Here is a 13,100-nt window from a genome sequence, read left to right as displayed (position 1 = left end):
AACAGAAAAAATATTGGCAGAAATGAAGTTTTGGGGTTTTTTTGAAGCAGTGAATCCCTGGAACAGTGGTTATCGTTTAGGTGTGAGGCCCACTTGGCAGCACATCTGTCAGGGCAGTAGATTTCACTGCCAGTATGTAGCACCTCTGAAAAGCCTTCCAGTGAAAGCCCAGAGAGATGAATGCTTGCAGTATAATTACTCCGCACATGTGGGAAAAGGAAATGATCTGAATGTGTAGCAAGTCTTCTTGTGTGAGCGTTTAGAGGTGGATACTAGCTCTCCTGAGACACACACATGAACAGATGGGTGACAAATTATAGGAAAAACATGAACACTTGTGCAGGGTTTTCTGTCTCAAATAGGCCTTTGTGTGTGACCGTTGATTAATCTGCACAGAGGAATGGCAATGAGCCTGTGTTACTTTACCTAACAGAAATCTGTGCATTTTTCTGTATTTTATACTTGAATAAATTAAACACTACTTAAAATATAGTCCGTACAATCATAGTAGTTATCTTTTTTTCCCAAGTCCACTTCTGCCTTTAGAGGAAAAGGTCACTCCAAAGCATGTTAAAACATCACATCAAGAAACATTTCTATCCTTGTAGGAATGCGCTCTTACTGAATGACAATGCCCATATTCATTAGTATGAGAATGGCATGAATCATGAGCTGTGGCCTTTGGAACAGTGTGTTTGGTAGGACAATGACCCATCCCTCCAACTGAGCTCCAGAGATTTTTAATATCAGTTCAGAGACACTTTGAATCTGTTCTGGCAGCACGCGGTGGCCCGACACCTTACTAAGCCACTTTGTCTTCTTTTTTGTTCTATTATTTCTTTTTATTTGCACCCATCTGTTTATACACACCACAGTTTTATGACTCATAGGAGGAGTGGTTACAAATACTTAAAGGCGATCTGTTGTAGTGTTCATTAGCACAGAGCAGAACTATAAAATACTTCTTGTGGAAATGTTTGGCAGCAAGTTTTCATGCAAAATGCACTTGCAGGCAATGCATATTCTTCCTCAATCCATCCATTTGTCTATTTTCTTAACCGCAGCTGCACCGGAGCCTATTCAGGCTGTTATTAGACCAGAGGTGTGATACACCCTGCTCGGGTCTACTAGTCTGCTGCCTAAATCTATAGGCGTAGAATAAAGTGTGTTAGAGAGGGGAGTATGAGATTTCAAGTGAACTGCAAAGTTATGATTATAATTTATTCTATATTCTGTAATTTGGTGTTTTAAAGTTGGTGCTGACAGCACTATTCAGCACATTTACCCCAAAAATTGGTTCTTTGATTTAAAATCTTTCAATTTCACATCATTATTCATGCGATTAGATCACATCCGCTTCAGTTTTGAACCGGTTTCCATGTGCTCGTGTGTGCTTTTACTTATTTTTTATTTATTTCTTTACTTTTGGACGAACTGTCAGAAAATACTATTGTTGCGTTCACTGACTGAAGCATGAAAAAGCTTTGCAGAGAGAAATGCATTTTAGTTTCCAGCACAATATGAGGCATTTTCAGCTCGCACATTTTCCACATAAAAAATCTCTTATATTTTCCTCATTTCATCCTGAGAGTGTGCTGCCTTCGTGCTTCAAAGAGTCAGAGAGTTACTGTCATTTTAGCTCAGATTGCATCAACGTGAGAATGTTTAAAAATTTAAGGCCACACAATACAGATTTCTCATGTGAAACTCAGCTTAATTGTTATGGGAGACGCTAAACGGCCCGAGAAAACAGTTGCATCTTGTCTGTGGCTCCCAGAGGAGATTTCTAAAGTCAGTGAAAACAACTTTGATCATGTCATCGGGGTTATGTTCGGTTTTAGCACAAAAGAGTACAACACCAACTTAGTTACCCCTGCTCAAAACATGGAGGGACTCAATTTGCCCACACACTTTTCAATTTGAGTTTTATCACACATCCTGACTTACTTTTTGAAATATCTATGAAGGATTTAATTCAGATGCTTTGACCTTCCTTCAATTTTGCCAAAAGGTGATTGCTGGTATTTAAACTGATGTAAATGACTTGCTGACCTGTAATCTCTCAAACATCTGACTTACTTTTTATCAAGAAATATCTATGAAGTGATTTTTAATGCAGTCAAAAATCTCATTAAGATTAAAAATCTGCTTTTAAAGAGACAGCCGACCAAAATACAGGAAAAAAAAACATGAGTGAGTGAAATAAGTATTTGATCCCCAAGCAAAACATGATTTAGCACTAGATGAAGAAACCCTTGTTAATGAGTACAGCTATAAGATGTTTCTTGTAGTTGCTCACCAGGTTTGCGCACATCTCAGGAGGGATTTTAGCTCACTCCTCTTTACAGAAGCTTTCAAAGTCTTTTAGGTTTCTTGGCTGGTCTGGAGACTTGCTAGGCCACTCCATGACCTTAATGTGCTTCTTCTTAACTTACTCCTTTGTTTCCTCAATGATCTGTTTTGGGTCACTGTCATGCTGGGAGGCCCATCTATGACCCATTGTCAGTGTTGTGACTGAGGGACGCAGGCTCTCGACGACAATTTTGACGACAAAATTTGATTAAGTTCATCTAAATCTTTTACTTTTAGTCAAATTTTAGTCAACTAAAGATCACTAGGCTAAATCTAAAGTTGATTTTGTTGACTGAAATATAAATTTTAAAAGTTTGTTGTGTTTTTATTAGTGAGAAGTGCTCCACACGGTTTACAAAACGTCTTGTTCTCCTTGACATCAAGTACAAAATGTGTCCATATCTGCTCTTCTCTTTCTCCAACCCCCCCCCCATCCTGTTTCTCAGGGGCAGTTAAAATGTGCGCACCTAACCTTACTGCACAAGGAGATTACCTCTGACCAGATCACTTTCACACTCATCCCGCTTTTGTACACTACTTAATTAGTTCTGATTGGATCTCATCTCTCCAGAAAAGTTTCATCTTGTTTTTATTCATTGACACAAATGTCAGTACATTTCCATCCCAGTTTTTGTGCTTGTGCATTCGTTTTTATTTTTATCAGAAGAAAAGGTCATTGATAAAAACTGATCAAAATTATTGGTCAGTAAAATAAACACTGTTGTACATGGCCCCGTCCTTTCTCCCCTCAATGTAATGAAGTCGCTCTGTAACCTTAGCAGAAAAACAGCCATAAGGAATAATGTTTCCACCTCTGTGCTGGATGTGGGGATGCTGCTCTTTGGGTCATACACAACACGGAGGATCAGCTGATGCCAAACAGCTTGATTTTGGTTTCATCTGACTTTCTCCTAAGCCTTCTCTGGATCATTTATATGTTTCTTCCATTTCCAAATAATCACACCAACAGCTGTCACCTTCTCACCAACCTTCTAATCTGCTGGAGCCAGAATTCCTGCTGGGTTGGGCATCACTTCTTTGACTCAAATGTGTATGACACCTTCAAAAATTCGATTGGTTACAGCCTATTAAGCCCAAAATATAAAAAATATACAAGGACATTAAACGTTAAAAAAAAGCCCAACAACTACAACAAAAAACAACAAAACACCAGAAATGACTTTTTTTGTCACAACACCTGGTCCTGACAGGACTTCTTTGTGACACTCATTGAGCCATAAAGCTAAGCCCACTACATTACTCATCACACTTGATCAATCCAGTGATGACTCAAATCAGGAGCAAAGGAGAGCTGGGTCGTCCATGACTATCGCACAAGAAAAAGAAAAAAAAAATAAAACACTACACATCACTGTTTGTCCGAAACAATCTCGGCAGAGCCGCAGGCTATCCGACGCCCTCGCACTAAAGCACGAAAAAATAAAACAATAAAATGCGAACATCCTCAAGTCCAGTAAGTCCAAAGAGAGACAGACAGCAGCAGCAGCACAGTGAGAGTGGAGGAGGGAGGCGGTGTATGCAGTCCAGCCTCACCAGCGCTGCTGTGACGCTACAGCCGGCCGTGGCTCTCTATCCGGTGCACCCACCTCGCTTTGCACCATGCAGGAGGTCTTACGATAAAGAAACCTGTTACTCTCTGCACACGAGATGGCAGGCGGCAGCACACAGTCCTCCTCCTCCTCCTCCTCCTCCGCAGACTGATTAGCGGGCGACTCCTGAGAGTCTCGGATTTCTTTTTTGTGGGGGTCTTTAATGAGGATATTGCCGCAATGGTGAAGGACAAGGCCGAAAACAGGACGCTCCAGTACCAGCAAACTTTGGTGAGTTTCGGATGAGGTCACAGATCTCGGTTTGAGTCGTGTAGAGGGTTTTCATGGATGCTTGTTTGACTGGAGGACGGGCGCAGCTGGTGCCTGCTCAGCCGTGTCCTGGACGAGAATAGCAGGAGAGTGTGCAGCTCCTGTGTCCAACATTTCTATACAAAACCAAATAAGATATATATCTTTTTTTTTCACTTTTAAAATGTGAAGAAAGGGCTTCGGTGTGCTCTCCCTCCTGTGATATGTAGCGTCACTCGCTGCTCTCCAGTCATTCACCTTGATCCACAGGTGTTGCATCACTCTCAGCCTCTGCCTGCACCCACCTTCCTAATTAATCCCTATCAATTCCGATGTCACCAAACCACGTAAGATTAATTGGTTCGGCTTGCAGTATCTCATGTTTTCCTATCTCCATTAACCTCATATGTGTCCTAATTGCTTATTATTTAGATGTTAATACCCTTGAAATACATATCAGAGCCTGCGTGGTGCATTTGTATTCCAATCACGTCCTGTATTTTCTTATCTTCTCCATTTCTCCTGCACATCTTGGTGTCCCTAGTAATGCCCCCACCCTCCCCTCTTTTATCTTCCTCTCAGCCCTCCTGTCTGTGAGAGTGGCCCCTTGCACATATGAACTAAAAGTGGAGTGTTTCTGAATATTAATTTCCTCGTGCACTAGTTTTCCTCACTTATGTCATTTCACTTGGCTGACAGTGATGCCCTGGAGCACTTGAAACAGTGATATTCAGATAAAGGGAACGAGAGAGACAGACAGATTGGGAGGGAGTCAGTCAGGCAAAACAGTGGATTAAAGTGTCACCCTTCACTGCTTTGTGAGCCTTGGTCTGCAGTTGTCTTTTAGCTTCTGGTGACGTGTTTTTGAGTCTCGCGTGGATTTGCACATGTGGACTTGAGATCTGTTGGTCAGTCTGTGTTCGTGCAGCGGCGTAGGTGTTAAGTGGTACAGAGGTGTTTTTGCTGTTCTTGTTTGTGTGGGGATCGATGCCGCGCCGTGTGCCTGAGCGTTAAGATCAATAGTAATGTAAAATGGCAGTCGGTGTCTCTGAGGATTGGAACGTGCCATCTATCCCCAGAACCTCCTCTGGCCATAGGACTGCGATCAATGGCTTTATCATTCACTCCCTGTACAGCAGTCCATTACCCCAAAAATAGATGTGTGTGTGTTTCTCCACATGCTTGCCATGGTGCAATGTGTCTCGTGATGCTTCTTCCCATAGGTACAAAGTGGCAGCGCTATTCCTCACATACTTTTGTGCAGGTGAAACATCTGTGCTTCTCCCAGGGAAAACTGAGAGATGGATACAAATAAAAAATCTGATAAGTAAAGGCTCGCAGTGTTTCTTCAAAGTGTGGCTGCAGTCTAAAATTGGATTCTAATGTTGACAAAAGGATCTTTTGTGTTTTATTGTTTGCCATCAGCAAGATTCAGAGGATTTTCAGTAATGCTTGGATTTTGGCAGCAGAGGAACACGGGTGCTGTAGCAGGACTGAGCAGATGACACGGAGCAGATAGAGCGATATGGAGATCTGTTTGATAACTTCTGCCGGATGAGGAAGCGCAGAAACACCATCCCTTCATTTACACGTATTATAGTCCAAAAAAAGGCTTTCCCCTCCTGTATTTACACTATACTGGCAAAAATCTTTTAATACACCGAGCAGCAGTTTTTACAAGACAATGAGACAAAAATAAACCTTCAATTTATTTCTGCTGTTGGAGCTGGAGCTTTTACAGCCTCTCAGTGCTGCTGTGACAATCCATTAAGAAAAGCTGTGCTGGGTATTACAAACTTGCCATATAAATGGTACTAACAACTGAATAATTGATACAATTACATTGCAGATGGCCATGTTTGCATTTCTTATTAGAGCCACCCCTAAAGTAAACTGATTTCTGAGATGTAAATAATACCCACTGATATACTGTCCACCGATGCTGCACAAAACCCTAGCTCTTGGAAATTGCTTTGGAAGGAATTCACAGTCTCCACCGATGTCTCTGAGCTTATTATCCAAACAGAAGAGCAAAAACTGAGAAAAACAAGTTATTAATAACCATTAAGACTTTCACAAGAAGGAAGCATGAATGAATTTGATAATTTTAGGCAGTAGCGGTTGTTTTCTGCAGGAGGAATCTGCGTGTGACAGGTTGAAAGCAAACAACAATTTGGTGCATGGGTCACTGGCTTCTACAACTGTCAGGTGCAGTGGAATGCTGGCGGCTGTCTGCCTCCCCGCTGTCTCGTGGGACGGAGGAATGGAGCAGGTAAAGTGAAGAAGAGGCAGGTCAGAGACTGAAAAGAAAAGAGACGGGGACAGACGGTGTTGTGGTGACTTGGTTGTCGAGGTGTTGCCGCTTCCATCTGAAGCTTTTTCAAAAGCCTTTTTCAGAGGTGTGGGAGGTCTGAATGTGTCATTGGGTTTGCGTGTGTTTTCTCTTTTCAGAAGCGTGGGCAAGTTTGCTCTATAGGTCCTGCATGTGCAGTTAGTTTGTGATTATATGTGAGTGTGTGTTTGTGTGGGAGGGTATGCACTGCACCTACGCATATGTCTGCCTACGTACACAGTCTTAAACGAGTGCGTGGTGAAGTCGTTGTCAGAGCAGATGTCAGCAACAGCCCGTTCGTGTCCTTCCCGCAGCAGGAGGCTTTTACATTCAACTGCTGCAAGGATCAAAGTCATCATCCACCTGAGAAGGAGAAGCCAGCCACGCTCCCCTGCCACTACCACCGCCAACACCACCACCAGAGCACTGCAGCGCCGCAGAAATATACAGCACCTACTGTACACATGTTGAAATATCTTTTTTAAAAATGTATGGAAGTCTACACAAGGTGTTTTTTGTTTGTGTTTTTTAGTGATCCAATTCTTGCTATTTAAAAATCACTTTCAACGTGTGTGTGGCCGCTGAATATATAAAGCAACATTACTGCATTTTTATGTAAAGAGAGCACACAGTGGCGCACCAGGACAGAAATCAATTTGATATTTTCCCAGCGAGACCAAATTTTGGCATGTGGATTTCAAATTCTTGTATGGATTATGGAGATTTCCTCAAAAATGTTACTTTATTTAATACAAAAACCCAACTTACGTGCATCTTTTTCATACATGCATGCATACAAATACAGTGCTAACACACTATTTTCATAGCCTGTTAGTTTGCACAGATTGCCTCTAGATCAGCAGCGAGCAGGCGCTCTGTCTACAGAAAACTGGACTCACCAGTGTGAGTCTGTTGCCTCTCTTCTTTCTTTTGTATTGTTTGGTGCAAAGTGTCACAGACCAGTTGGGTTGGTAAATATGAACATGCTGCTTGCAGTTTACTTGTGTCACTCTGAAGGATTTCTGCCTTTTGGAATTAACAAAAGTGTTACCATTTCTCTCAGTGCCATTTGGTGTGGCTAGCTTCAAAAGTTGCCTTTGCGCTCTATGATGAGAGCTCTTCAGGATTCAAACACTGTACATTTATATTCATATATTTTCAGCCTCTTTCTCTGTTGTTGTTGTACACACACACATACACACACATAAAAGCGCTGTCTCTTCAGGGGGGTTTAGTTGCTCATAGTCAGCATTCTGTTCGTTCTCCCACACAGACGCTGGCTCGAGTCCATTTCAGGTCCTGTCACTTCCAAATAGTGCTGTTACCTGCACACAATTGAACAGGCCACTGCAGAGACTGCAGACAGAAGAAAATCTCATTTTAGGCGCTTCTTAAAATAGCCCGTGCTCATTGTACTGTGTTCACGAACCAAATGGTATCCATTAAAAAAAATGCATAGTAGCCATTAAAAATGTTTAAATGGTTACATGCTCTGTGGTGCAACTTCAAAGTGGATGCAGGGGACAGTAACTTAAAACTCAAATAGTGAAATGTTGACAAACCAAAATTCATGATGAGCAACGTGTAAAACAAAGCAGGGGAAGAGTAAAAGTGCCCAGTAACTAAAAATGCAGCAAAGGTCAATGTGGGGGGCAATATACATTTATCCTATGATAATGACGCCATAGTTGGTTGATGTGGCGATAACTAATTTAACTAATTTATATACTGTTGAGTAATACTGAAAGCACAACGTCAGGCTAAATGTGTAACTGTGCTGACGGGTGAGTGATTAGGGTGTACGGCAGGTCCTCAGATTCCAGGCCACCTGGATATTTTTTGTCTTAAAGTCATCCCACTGCTCTCTTTCCTTACACTTCCTGATTTTCTCTCTACTGCAGCTCCCCATGTCACTGGATATATTCCTTTTCCTTTCGGTTTAGGAGAGATTGCCGCCTGTGTGGAACGTACAGGAGGCGGCACACATGACAAGCACTCGCTTGCTGTAAAATAACTGAGCTGTTACTGCTCTGTTCTTATATTAGTGCCATCAAACGTCATAGAGATTTTATAGTAGAGAGCTGGCAGGTTAAAAAAACCTTCGTGACAGATCTTAGCCGGGTACGGTCTATGGGTGTAGTAATAGCTTCAAGCACTATTTTCATGACTAATTATGAATTTTCTCCATGATTTCTAATATTCAAATTAAAAACCTGCTTTTTCATCCCCTGAAAGTTCAAAACCCAAAGATATTTAGACTCATATAACACAAAGGAAATCAGCATTTTCTGACATTTAGGCATCTGTTGATAGACTAATCAGTCGAGTCACTGCAGGGTTGAACTTCAATCAAATCTAAAAGAGCAAAATGAATAAAGTTCAAATAAATAACAACATCAAGGCTTGGCTGAAGAGGTACCGAAGTTTGCAGGATTGACAGTTCAATATGAGAGAGGCCCGAGGGAACCAGATGACTCCAATTGGATGGATCGTGTGTGTGCGTGTGTGTGTGTGTGTGTAAACCATGAACAGATGAAAAAGAGGCATTGGGGAAAATAATATATGAAACACAGTGCAGTATTGAATTTTTGCAGACACCTGACTGCTAACCACATGATGCTGACTTGTCCGTCGTTTTGGAAGTGTTACATTCATGGTGACAATGTAAGGTCAAGTGAATAAGGCCTCAGTCACACAGGCCAGTAACCCCCTGGCAACAATATTAAGGTTTGCCTGAAGATATTGTACAACTGGTCGTGAGGGAAATTGTGTTTTGTGACTGGTTGCAACTGGTTTGATAAGTACAAGATTGACACGCATCACCTGTAGTTTGCATGGAGCATGCTGTTTTGGTCTGCAGTTATTCTACAAGTGCAGAGCCATCAAGAAAGTTTAATTCAGATTAAATGGCTCTGTCCTAGCAGTAGTGAAAATGCGAAACATGTGACACCAAACGGAAATGGTAACCACTTGCTCTCGTAATAAAACCTTTTGAAACATGCTGGTTGCAGCAGTAAAGCACAGCTTTTATTTTGAAGGGGAACATACTCCGCTTCGCGTTTTAATACCGCTCAGCTAGTAGTTTGCAAAGTCCTCTGTGCAAACTACAGGTGACTGCAGCAATCTGTTGGCTGCTGAGAAGGTTTTAGGTGCGGCACCCGCTTTGGCACCAATTTCACCTGGTGACAGTTTTTCACCTCCAATAATCACTCACCAGGGAATCCATATTTTTCCTTTGCGACCTGAGGCTGTATCACGTTCAACTCTTAAGCAACGTGTGCATGACGTCACCTACCAGAAGCTTTTAAGTATAAAACACCAAATTTAACGACAAACAGAATGTACACACATTGTTGATCAAAAGTATCTTTTAACAGTTTGAATTGCACTAAATCAAATTTAAATGCTTAAAATTTAATTGCATATGCAAAAAACAAAAAATAAGTCTGACTGTGTTGATGTTAGAGTCTCTCACAGTCTTCCAGCTGTCTCCCATCCCGTGTTCTGCTTTCCCACTGCTGTGATTGAAGTGCATTTTGTAATTTTTTTCCCTCACACGTGTGCACAAGTCTGCTCGACTACAAAAAGGTTTTCTGCTGCGTGTGTAATAGAGCTCTGACTCACGGTTAACTATCCTAAAAGCAGCCTCCTCTACCTGCATTAATGTAAATGTAGACAGTCGAGTGAGTCGAATGTGTCACTTCCTCCTCTAATTCAATTTTCCCATCCCTGGAGGCTGCAGGGTCCAGATTAGCTCGAGTGCTTTAGTCCTCTTGTTGTTCCCCTGCTCTCATCAATACACACTCAGCATGCGCTTAAGTAATCACACGGCCTTAACGGTATGTAGGAGTTTAAGGGTCTAAAACAGCCGTCATTCTCCCTGCGGTGATGGGTCCACGCCACAAAACAGAAGAGATTAAAATCACGCCATGAATATGTATTAATAAAAAGCAGCAAGGATGGAAGTTTTTTGATGTTCCAGCCTTCATCGTTACAGCGTCAAATATTTGTCCTTGGTGTCGCCTCGTGGTGAATAAATTGTCTCGCAGCGCCCCTGAGAATTGCTGAATCATATAGAACGTTTTAGTTAATCTGTTGTTCTGGACTCGCACATGGTCGGACTTAGAAAGGCGGGAGAGTGTGGTGTAACAGGGAAGTAGGGGGTTTTACGCAGTAGAACGTCGCAGGACAAATGGTCCTCGCTTCTTGTTAAAATGTTGGTGGTTGAATGATTTGGAAAGCTGTGTTCACACTGCCAAAATAGACTGACTACTAGTCATTTGAAAGGACGTGGGCATTATAAAGCTACAGACTGAAGCCGACACTTGCTGCTGTGTGATGGACACGATGAGGGACTGATCAAAGTTGAGAGAGCCTCAGTTTTTTAGCAGCATTGCTTTAATACTGTAAAGCTCAACGAAGCGCATTTATTCATGTTCGCAGACACACACGAGTCCAAATATGATGTTCATGAGTGCTAGAGCAACATTTCAGTATAGCTAACCATGCCTGGCTGTTTAATAACTTTGCTGCTTGTAGTGTTAATCAGTTTAGGGTAACTCTGAGGACAGATTTGGGCTTTTTTTTTTGTTTTTTACAACCATTCACAAGTGATTAAAATTTAAGGTGAAGCCAGAAATTAATTAACAGTTTTACTGTTGATCATAAAAAAATCAACTGTAAAACTAACAATAGGTTTGTCAATGCTCGCTTACAGAGAGGCTACACAAGTGCTAATGAATGATTTTGTTGTGTATAATTGGCTAAAAAAGTCACCACCTGGATTTAACTAAGCAAACAGGTTAGAGCCCGCAGTAATTAGATAATTACTATAGTGATTACTGTGTTTTGGCTGATAACAGGGTATTTAAGCTTAACTGATGCAGTGTGTAGATTTGCATTTCATTCTCATTACATATTCTGTGGTTATAAAAAAGATGTTCCTACGTGTTCAAATTATTGGTTTTCTCTAAGGAAAGAAAACAACTAGAGAGATTATAGATACTAAAGCTGGATTAAGAACTGTCCAACTACGTTACTAAAGCCAGGGAGGATAGTGGAGAAACATTACCTTCGAAGATGTTAAGAAACAAAACCTCATGAGTCATTGTGATTGATTACTTAGATGTTTCTATAAAAACGGTACAACTGGTGTTCATATTTAATAGCGAAAGTAAGAACATTTCAAAATGCACAGTCCAAAGAGAACTCTGGAGATTGGGACAAAATCAATTATCGGTGATGCTAATTGGAAAGCAAAAGGTCTTCAGTTTGCTAGGGAGCATAAAGATTGAACTCTGGATCAATGGAAAAAGGTCATGTGGTTCGATGAGTCCAGATTTATCCTCTTCCAGAATGAAGAGAGTCAGATAGGGAGATGCAAGTCAGATCCTGTCTGTGGGGCCGGTGTTTGATCAGAGGTTGTTTCAGTCGTTTAGGTATGTAGTTCAGCTACATGATGGGTGCAAAAAATTAGGTCAGCTGACTACTTGAAACATACTAAATGACCAGGTTTTTCCCTCATCAGTGGACATTTCTTTCCCCCCTGATGACACTCAGATGTTTAAGATGACAGTGCCACGATTGGGCTCAATAGCAAAAGAGTGGTTCACACACACAAGACCACAGAGCCCAGATTTTAAGCCATTTTGCTGCAGTGGTCTAACTCTCCCCTAATCAGTACAAATCACCAAGGGCTTGGTGAAAAATTCCTACACTCTGAATGATAATAAATATGATATTGCATAAACTCATTGAAAAGATTCAATGGTGAATACATGCCAAAAAAGGAATGAGTGTTTTTGGCTTACAAACGTTCTTCACATTGATGGGAGAATGTTATAAATCGGTGCTGCAGGCTTGAAACACAGGCAATCTGTTACTGATAGAAGCGAATCTACCAAGTATCATCACATGAACCAGCTTTGCAAAGCACTACATTGAGTCATGTCCTCAACGTTTTTTGTTCTTTACCATAAACGGGACCGGCAGCTGAAATCAGTCAAAAACTCAAGTGCACAGACATAGTGTCAGGCTGGTGAACAGTGGAACATAAAACAGGTAGCTATGGATGCACGAACAGAAACTGTTAGCAACCAAAAGTATGCAATAGAGTAAATATTGAACTCCATTGTGATGTTTTAGTCACTGGTGTTTTGTTTCATGCGTTTCCATCTTGGTTGCCCCAAGAAGATACTGGTGAAGGTCTCACCCAGAAATCAAAATACTTATTTGGGCTGCCAGGTTTGGTTAAGCCAACAGAAAATAAAACTTTCAACTTTTACTTGAAATGAAACATTTGAAGTGCGTGTTCAGGTCAGGCATCCCGAGTGGCTTTTTAAAGGTTCCAGGTAGAACCAAGTGCAATTGATGAGGGGGGTGGCATAACCATATTATATATTAGCTTTTTCTATAGTGTCTATTTACCATTAATAATGATTAGTATGTCTGCCATATGTTAAGTTTATTAGTTTAGTATCCATACAATGGTATGGTTTTGTGGTCAGCTGCAGTCTATTGCTGCCAGTTAATATTAGTGAAAGCTTTGTGAAACAGAA

The 13,100-nt window shown here is 41.3% G+C and overlaps 1 protein-coding gene across 1 annotated transcript in view; it reads left to right on the top strand.

The window, feature by feature from the left end:
• The first annotated feature begins 3,718 nt into the window (after positions 1-3,718).
• The window catches only part of clcn2a (chloride channel, voltage-sensitive 2a), a 54,339-nt gene continuing 44,957 nt past the window's right edge, over positions 3,719-13,100 (top strand). Inside the window, exon 1 of the mRNA XM_039602598.1 lies at positions 3,719-4,193. Within this exon, the coding sequence (XP_039458532.1) occupies positions 4,143-4,193 (51 nt within the window). The 5' untranslated portion in view covers positions 3,719-4,142. The remainder of the gene's footprint in view (positions 4,194-13,100) is intronic.

Source organism: Oreochromis aureus, linkage group 18 (assembly GCF_013358895.1).
Source record: "Oreochromis aureus strain Israel breed Guangdong linkage group 18, ZZ_aureus, whole genome shotgun sequence".
In the NCBI taxonomy this organism is placed as follows: Eukaryota; Metazoa; Chordata; class Actinopteri; order Cichliformes; family Cichlidae; genus Oreochromis; species Oreochromis aureus.
The sequence above is the reverse complement of the archived record's forward strand: the minus strand, read 5'-3'. Positions and strand labels throughout refer to the sequence as shown.